Source organism: Myotis brandtii, unplaced genomic scaffold (genome assembly GCF_000412655.1).
Source record: "Myotis brandtii unplaced genomic scaffold, ASM41265v1 scaffold679, whole genome shotgun sequence".
NCBI classification, from domain to species: Eukaryota; Metazoa; Chordata; class Mammalia; order Chiroptera; family Vespertilionidae; genus Myotis; species Myotis brandtii.
In genome coordinates this window covers 312,551-322,037 of record NW_005370653.1, presented here as the reverse complement: position 1 = coordinate 322,037, position 9,487 = coordinate 312,551, and the positions used below count along the sequence as shown (strand labels likewise).

General features: G+C 54.9%; 1 protein-coding gene across 1 annotated transcript in view; it reads right to left on the bottom strand.

Annotated features, from left to right (window-relative positions):
- The window catches only part of ZP4 (zona pellucida glycoprotein 4), a 5,839-nt gene extending 5,429 nt beyond the window's left edge, over positions 1-410 (bottom strand). Inside the window, exon 1 of the mRNA XM_005881347.1 lies at positions 236-410. Coding sequence (XP_005881409.1) covers positions 236-410 — 175 coding nt within the window. The remainder of the gene's footprint in view (positions 1-235) is intronic.
- Between the last annotated feature and the right edge of the window lie 9,077 nt (positions 411-9,487).

Genomic DNA, 9,487 nt, shown 5'->3' with positions numbered 1-9,487 from the left:
CTGCAGCCGGTGCAGCAGCCCGTGGTCGTCTGGGGGGAGGGAGGGAGGGAGGGAGGGCAACAGTCCCGAGGGGCCAGTCACCACGGCGACCACACAGGGAGCACCCAGCTCCACGGGGCCACCCACCGCCCAGGAGAGGGACCCCAGGGCCCCGCTGAGGACAGGAGGCTGGAGGGCGGCAGAGAGGAGCCATTGCCGGGTGGGCAGGCCAGGTGAGTGGGGGCGGCAGCCTTACCCCAGGCTATCAGCGTGGGAGGGGTCCCCGAGGCCTGGCCCAGGGGGTGGACGGTGAACTGGAGGCCCTCGGGCCCGCAGTGCAGTTCACCCACATCTTCCGGGGCCTCGGGCTCACGCTGGCCGCTCAGGGCCAGAGACAGGGGCAGGCAGAGCAGCAGGGGGCACAGCCACATGGCGCCGGGAGCGCGGGGCGTCCTGCAGGTCGAGGTCGGGTCAGTGCCGGAGCTGGAGCCGGCGTGTGGGCGCCCGAGGGCCCCTTATATGCGGAGAAGGAAGGCCAGGTGTGGGCGCACAGCCATCCCTGCAGGTGGGGCTCCTGCAGCCCAGCCCGGCCCGCAGCGGCCTCGGGTTAAGCGTGTTAAGCGGCGCGATCAGATCGAGGGCCCCCGGGGCCCAGAGAAACCTGGGGCCTGTTATCCAGGAGGCTCCCACGGGGCCTGGGCAGAGCCGACCGCTCGCCGGCCTCGGAAGGCATCCGTGCACGTCTGGGCCGGCCCTGCTCTGCCACCGCGAGCTGCAGGCCCCGGACAGGCATCCGTGTCCTTGTCTGTAATGTGGGCACAGTAGCCCCTGGTGGGAGCGTCTGTGTTGCCCGGCTGGCGTGGCTCAGTGGTTGAGCATCCACCTATAAACCAGGAGGTCACGGTTCGATTCCCGGTCAGGGCACATGCCCGGGTGGCAGGCTCGATCCCCAGAGGGTGGCGTGTAGGAGGCAGCCGATCAAAGGTTCTCTCTCATCATTCATGTGTGACCCCTGTCAGTGAGTTACAGCTTTTCATCTGCAAAGTGGGGGGTGGTCGTTGACCTTCCTCAGAACACCTTGGTGGTGTCCTCTGTCGATATGGGGCGGCAACGACTCTGTTACTGTTTCTACTAATGCCTCGTGGGGTTGCTTCATTTTGCACAACAATGAGATTCTACTAGTATGTACCTCTATATCTACATATCTATACATCTCTATATCTATACATCTATATCTAATCTATACATTTATATCTCTCTAGATCTATATCTCAGATATAGCAGATATGCTGTGCACGGCTTTGCAAACCAGATATACGTCAGTTATTCATTCACTGGGGGAAATTCCATCTCTGACATTCTACATTATTGATTTCTCTGCACCCCAGGGTGAAAGACTAACTTCCAAGTGGAAACGTTAACTGTTAAATCCTTAGCCCAGATGCACCTGCTCAGTTAGCTCTGCAGGTTCCCACCTGCTGGCACCAGGCCCGATGCGTGTAAGTCGCGGCCAGGCATGTGGCCGTGGGCTGGAGGGCGGGGAGCCCAGGGCGCTGAGCATGGAGCTGGGACTTGAGGAGACTCGGGCCCAGGCAGAGGCTTCCCCCCCCCCCCCCGCCCCCCTCCCCTTAGCTCAGCCCGGGAGGCAGACCCCCACCCAGTGTGCGGGTTTCAGGAGAAACGAAGTGGCCGCTCTCTCTGGCCGCCCGGCTTCTGGCACGTTCCCCTCAGGCTGCCTTCAGTCAGAGGCGACTTTGCAAAATACTTGGGGCAGAAAGTCAAGCGGAACATCGGACGTTCAAAGGGACAGGACGGGAACAGCAAACACGACTCCTCAGCAGTTCCTCCCGCCTCCTTTGTCCCCTTATCAGTGAGGAGGCGGCTCAGGCACGCTCCCCGCTCCCCGCTCCCCGCCGCCTGCGCCCGCCTCCTGTGGTCCTTGAACCTGAATCCTGTGTCGGGATCACGGTTACCAAGGAAATGGAAAGTGGGACAGGAATAGAGACGATGCTCATCTGCAGAATCCTAACAGAAGCAGAGGAACTGCCCTCCACGGACCCCCCACGCTCATGGGCTCTTGTTTTACTGCTCTTAGGAATCACCCTTGTTGTAATACTAATTGCTTAAATACGGTTTTTAGATATATACTAACATTTGTTAGCATTGATTAGGCAAGACTTAGAGTGGACGGAACTCCTCCCTCCCCCCTGACATGGGGGATGAAGGAGCAGCAAAACTGCCAGGCTACTTAGTAAAGAAATTAACGGAAAGGCCAGAGGATTTGCAAGTTGAATGCATGTGACTATCTCCCCTTTAAGGGCTCATTCTGGGAATTGTTTTGTACAAACATCCATGAGGTGTTGTTCGCAGAAATGCTTTCCTTTCGTGTCCGCGGAACCCGCTGTTCCAAGGCTGGCGGGGAAACCCGGGCCGGGGGTTGGCGGTTTGGCGGCTGCCTTGCCCGCGTGCGGGGAATGCCGGCAAGCGGCCTCGTTAAGGCAGGCGCGGCCATGCCGCTCTGAGCAGGCAAACAGCAACGTAGGACGAGAGAAAGAGAGGAGAGAGAAGTGAGGCGCGGGGTGTGCCCACAGGGCATGAACTTGTCGTGTGTTTGCGGACATATGTGGATGAAGAAAAGGGCCACATGCTAACCTGATGAACTCAGGGCTAAACTAACCACCAAGGATGGTCTGAAATTAAAAGCCTTTCATTAAACAGCAGTTTATGGAGGGTAGTCATGTTCTAGGCCAGTATCTTCCTTGACAAAGATCAACTTTGACCTCTACTGAGCCTACTGTCTTTGTGCATCTGATAACACACCTGTGGAATGTCGGGGTAACTAGTAACTTCCCTTTTCCCAGACCCCTCGGGGCACAACCGATGTCCTAGGGCGCAGACCACACATTCCCTCCCTGTTATTGTTGTTGTGTTAATTGCTGATTGTTAACTGACCTGCATCCACCACGTCAAAGAAGCACGCATCTATCATTTTATTTTTTATCCAACCCCAGAGGTCCCCCCCTTTACTTTCTCCCACCTCCCTAATCTACACCAATGGATTTCATGTAACCCACTTACCTCTTTCAATTATCCTCCTATATAATAAAAGGCTAATATGCGAATCAACCAAATGGCAGAACGACCGGTCGCTATGATGTGCACTGACCATCAGGGGGCAGATGCTCAATGCAGGAGCTTCCCCCTGGTGGTCATTGCGCTCCCACAGGGGGAGTGCTGCTCAGCCAAAAGCCCAACTCACAGCTGGCAAGCGCAGCAGTGGTGGAGCCTCTCCTGCCTCCGTGGCAGTCGGACATCCCCCAAGGGCTCCTGGGCTGCAGGAGGGTGCAGGCCGGGCTGAGGGACCCCCCTCCCCCGCTCCCCGAGTGCACGAATTTCATGCACCAGGCCTCTAGAAATATATCAAACACGGTGAAAAACCGCCATTCTCCGGAGCATGATCTCAGGACATTGAGATTCTGCATCCCGGGAATTGTCGACAGTTTGGCTCAAACACACTCGCAAAAATTCTTGACAGGTTTGAATGTTCTTTTACCTTAACGCATCCATACCCCACAGTTCTCAGTGTTGAAAGGGGACTTGCCAGTGACAACTCTGAAATGGCCCAGGGACACTTCTCACCACCACGGACTAGACCTTTCACTGATTTGCTAGCACAAGACAAGGTGAGGCCAGACAGCGGCAAAACGTACCGCGGTCGGCCGCGAACTACTTCCGAGATGCTGGCGGCAGAGGCAGCCTCCCGTGCAGACTGCCTACCGCCCCCCTGGAGCCCGCAGGGGGACCTCGTGCTGGGCTAGCGACGCAAGAAAAGCAACCGCGCGGCGGTTCCTGGAAATGGAATTGATCTGATGGTTGTGTTGCTAGCAATTCTGTGATGTCAAGGCCAGCCACACAAAAAAGCGGGAAATAAACACTAAGAAAACAAAATATTTTGTGCTTCCAGATCAGTAATGGCTGTGTGACCGGATAATCCATGGGCCCGTGTTACCTGTCACGACTTGTACCAATTCAGCAGAGACAGGGTTGAGTCCTAGATGAGCGTCTATTCCAGTCCTGCCGGCAGCGTGGGAGAGCGGCAGGGCACCCACAAACCTCTGCTCTGCCCCCCGCCATCAGCCAGCTGCCTATATAGGGTAGGAGGACGAAGATGACATGGGGAAGTAGGCAAAAGGGTACGTCAAACGGGCAGTTTACAGGTAATGGGGCCTGGAGATTTGCAAAGGGCTGTGGGTGTGCAAAGGCGGGGGGGTCTTCAAAGGGCTGGCGGCCCTGGTGTCTGCAACAAGGTTGTCAATCTTCCCGTGATCACAGGCAGCGCCCGGATGGGGAGGAGGGGCCGCATGTCCGGGTGAGCGCCCAGGCCCACAGGCCACTCCCAGCCAGGTGAGGCTGTGCCTGCTCCAATCAGAACATCACCATCGCGGCCAACAGAGCGTGATGACTGTTCCTTACCGTTCCAGCTGGCCCCCAACAGGCTGTTTCTGCCGCTATCATAAGGGAAGCCACACAGTTCTGCTTTCAGAATGAGTTTAACTTTGTCCTCTGCTTCCTATAAGCCAATCAATGATTTAAAAAGCACACAGACGCTTTGAGACAGAGCGGATTGAAAATGTTTTATGATTCATGTTGAGCTTACGGTGTAAGCTGCTGTCAACAGCTGCAGGGCAAGGCGAGGGTAGGAGCCCCTCCTCCACCTCCCCCCACGGATGAGGTGGGGAGAGGGGGTGGGGGGTTGCTGGGACCTGGGGCTCTGCAGCCAGGGGCCAGGCAGTGAAACGTGTAGGAAGAGGAATTGGATTTCAGATGCTGCCTCGGTCATTCATCGTAAAAAATGGATGAGGATGTTTATTCTGCCAGAGGTGCACCTTTGAAATTCTTTTGTGTATAATAAATTTCGTGTCATGAAGTGTGAAGAACTACAGGAAGCGCAAACATGTCAGTATTTTGGCGAGATGAATACGAATGCCGGACACCACCTTTTGTCCATGTGTTGAGTCAAAATGTGAGATTCTTGCCCTGGTCGGGCTGTTCAGTGGTTAGAGTGTCAGCCCGTGGATCGAAGGATCCTGGGTTTGATTCCCGGTCAAGGGCATGTACCTCAGTTGCAGGTTCAATCCCCGGCCCCGGTCGGGCATGTGCAAAGAGGCAACAAACTGATGTATCTCTTTCTTTCTTTTTTTAATATATTTTTATTGATTTCAGAGAGGAAGGGAGAGGGAGAGAGAGTTAGAAGCATCAATGATGACAGAGAATCACTAACCGGCTGCTTCCTGCACGCCCCCTACTGAGGATCAAGCCTGCAACCTGGGCATGTGCCCTTGGCCGGAATTGAACCTGGGATCCTTTAGTCCACAGTCCGATGCTCTATCCACTGAGCCACACCAGCTAGGGCTGATGTATCTTTTCTAAAGATCAATGACAAAAATATCCTCAGGTAAGGTTTAAAAACAAACCAATAAGAATACAACAACAAAACAAAACAAAGAATACAACGAAAAACCAACATGTGAGATTCCGGACTTGCTACACTTAGCTTCTGGGGAAAGTGATTAATGGTTATTTCTCTTTGTTTAGAAAAACGATCTTTGGCCTCATTTGGCTGCCGGATGGAGGCCCAAGGCCCACAGTGTTAGGACAGCCTTGCCTGGGGCTGACCGAGAGCCTTCGCCTGCTTCTCCCTTCCCCTGCTTCTCCCTTCTGCCTGCTTCTCCCTTTCGCGTTGTGCACATCACTCAGCCTTAGAAAGAGCCTGCAACTTCCCCGTGTGTCAGAGGGCGGGAGCCAGTGCCTCGCAGGGCCCTCGGGGTGCTGGGCTGGGCCAGGACGGGCCGGGTGGGTGGCCTGGACATCTCCCCGCTCACATCCCTCAGCGGGTGCCAATCTAGGTCACAAGGGCAGACTGGCTTTCACGTTTGTTTTTCTTCTCTTGGTTCGTGGTGCCTTTGAGGAAAGAGGGTGCCATGCGGTACCTGGATAAGCACACAATGGCTTTTCTCTTAGATTGCCTGTCATCAAAGACGAGAGCAGCGGTTCTCAACCTGTGGGTCGCGACCCCTTTGGGGGTCGAACAACCCTTTCACAGGGGTCGCCTAAGACCATCGGGAAACACATAGATAATTACATATTGTTTTTGTGATTAATCACTATGCTTTAACTATGTTCAATTTGTGATAATGAAATTGGGGATCACCACAACACAAGGAACTGTATTAAAGGGTCGCGGCATGAGGAAGGTTGAGAACCACTGGACTAGAGGCCCAGTGCACGAAATTAATGCACGGGTAGGGTCCCTAGTGGCTGCCGGCTGCCGGCAGGGGCCTTCCTTCATGCTGCGCCTCCCCCTGGTGGTCAGCGCACGTCATAGCGAGCGATCGCACTCCCAGTCGGCTGAACTCCCGAGGGGACACTTGGCCTATGAGGCTTTTATATACACAGATGGGTGTCAGGCTGGCTGTCAGGGTTTGAGGTTGCATAGGTAACCACTGTGTGTGAGTATTTGTGATTAGAACCGGAAGGCATACAAGGGCTCAGTTCTGTGGGCAGAAACAGGGGGCCTGCTCATTATCCATGGGCAGACTTTTAAAAATACAAACTGTCTATAGATCTATCTGAAACAATAATTTTAAGGTTAAAAATAGTCTCAGTTTGTCGTTACGTTTTGCCCTCAGAGTCACATTGACTATATTGATTTTGCTCTCAGCTCTTGGTTCCTGTCCTCATTTGGGGGTTATCATATGCGATCTGTGACTTTCTGCCCAATCGTGTGAAATAAGTTCATGAAGATGTCAGGGAAGAGCAGGTGCGAGTGCTGGGGGGACGGGGGAAATTCTGTGTTTTGCGTTCTCTCTCTCGGATTCACCAAGCGAGTTCTCGGCAAAGTCTTCTCATCAACAGCGCTGTTTAGCCTGCGGTGCCCCAAGCGAGCACCCTTTTCTCAGGAAAGTGTGGGAAGCTCAGGGGACGGCGGCTGGAGAGGCTGGTGTCTGTGCGAGGCCCCTGGGGGAGGCGAGGCGTCTGCTGCAGGGCCCCCGTGGGGATCGCACGCCCCGAGGCTGGCGTTCCCGGTCCCGGGGGCTCCGTTCTGCTTTAAGCTGTTTTCCTGGGCGGATGTTGTTTTCCAGTTTGTCTCAGAAGCTGGGTCACGAGTCCCTGCTGGGGAACAAAGCCCCGCCTGCCGCCCCGTCTCTAAGGAGCCGAATTCTTCTCTGAGGACCAGGCGCTTTGGGGTGAAGCCTCGGAGGGGCTGCCGGGGAAGCTGGCAGGTGCTACCCTGACTCGCCCAGCACGTCTGCACGCTGCGCGCCCCTCAGGCCTCCGATAATGGCCTGATTTCTTTGCTCTGCTTGGCCCGGCGGATGCCAGCCGTTCCGGGTTCACTGCACACGTTGCTTAAGTGCTTTCTGGGCACAGCGGGGAGACGCCAATGGAGCTGGCGTTGGGGTGCCAGGCGGAAAACACACACACACAGGAAGGACCCGGGGAGTGTGCTGGGCCCAGAAGGAAGCGGGCAGAGGGCTGGTGGGGGGGCAGGGAGGGGCGCCCCGGGGCTGCTGGGCTGGCGGATTAACCACAGCTCCTGCTCCGTCTGACTCTCCAGGCCTGTGTCTCCTGGGACCCAACACGGTGAAACGCCAACTACATGATTAGGCAACTGGCTTATGATACAAAGGATGCCGTTTGGTAAATTGCCTCTGAGCTAGGAGGTTCTGCTTTTTTTTTTTTTTAATATAATGTTAATGATTTCAGAGAGAGGAAAGGAGAGGGAGAGAAACATCAAAGATGAGAGAGAATCACCGATCGGCTGCCTCCTGCACGCCCCTCACTGGGGATCGAGCCCGAAACCTGGGCATGTGCCCTGACCGGGAATCCAGCCGTGACCTCCTGGTTCCTAGGTCGACGCTCAACTGCTGAGCCCCGCTGGCCGGGCTGTGACCAATGAATTTAACAGCCCACCTGTGACTTGTGAGTGAGCAGTAACAGGTCTGTGTACAAACTAGTCCGGGTGACTAGCCTGCATTCCTGATCCTCCAGCGTCAGCCTCTGGGGAGGGGGCGCAGGGGGACCCTCCACACAGAGGCCCAGGGGTTTGACAAGGTTGTTACGACCCACACACTAGGCTTCACAAACCTCGTCCACTTTCCCTCTGGTGTGTGTATGAGACACACAGGCCATTAGCTGCCGATGGCTGTCAGGGCGATGACTTAGCCGCCACTAAGCTGCTCCTGTCATGTCACCATCTCCTGGGGGCGTCGTTCGCGCACAGCTGTTGGACACAAGCTGACGCCTCTATGGAAACTTTCAGACCGTGACTCAGTGCCCATCGGGGGACTCGCGTGTGCTGTGCTCTGGATGCCATGCCTGGGATTGGCTCCCAGGGTGTCGTTAGGGCTCGTTATGCCAATGTGTGTGGGCGTCAGAGACATCAGGGCCCGCGTGGCAGAGCGATGCCCGGGCGAACGATGCCCAGGGACATGGCTGGGCGGAGGAGGGCCGTCTGGCAGGAGGCGCTGGGAGGAAGTTGCCGAGAGGGGGGGTGAGAGGATCCTTTCCCTTGAGTGGGGTCCACGTCGCGTCTCTGTCGCTGGGGCTTACGACAGTGGTTCTCAACCTTGGCTGCACATTAGAATCACCTGGGAATCTTTTTAAAATCCTGATTTCTGGGCCTCATCCTCCGGAAATCCTGTTTCTTTGTTACTAGGGGCCACAACATTAGTAACAAAGAAACAGAATTTCCGGAGGATGAGGCCCAGAAATCAGGATTTTAAAAAGATTCCCAGGTGATTCTAATGTGCAGCCAAGGTTGAGAACCACTGGCTTAAGACAACAGGAACAAGGGATTTTCCGCTCTCACGTGGGAGAGGAGGCCCTGAAACTCCCCAGGGAGCAGGTCGGGCAAGGAGACGTGGTGTCGTGCCAGGGAGCGGACCCGGGCCCCAGCCGCCAGCTGTCAATACAAAGTCACATTATTGGTTTCGTCTCATCGCGTATGGGCCTTAATGATGGCTGAGTGGAGTTTGCCTTGTCTAGTCTCAAAGGCGCCATAATATCTTAGAAAATACAGAGATCCGGTGAGAAAGGTAAAATAGGAAATAGTAACCATTCTCAAAGATTCTTCCAATTCTCTTCCTTTTGTTCAAATGGCTCCCTCAGAAGCATCTAGATCAGCGGTTCTCAACCTGTGGGTCGCGACCCCTTTGGAGGTCGAACGACCCTTTCACAGGGGTCGCCTAAGACCATCGGGAAACACATATATAATTACATATTGTTTTTGTGATGAATCACTATGCTTCAATTATGTTCAATTTGTAACAATGAAATTGGGGGTCACACAACATGAGGAACTGTATTAAAGGGTCGCGGCATTGGGAAGGTTGAGAACTGCTGATGTAGATGCAACTGGAAGGACATGAAGGTAGGGTTTGCCGTTAGTCTGCGTTAGTTTCCTTAGGCGTCTAGCTTCACGGAAATGATGTATGTTCCCGGGACA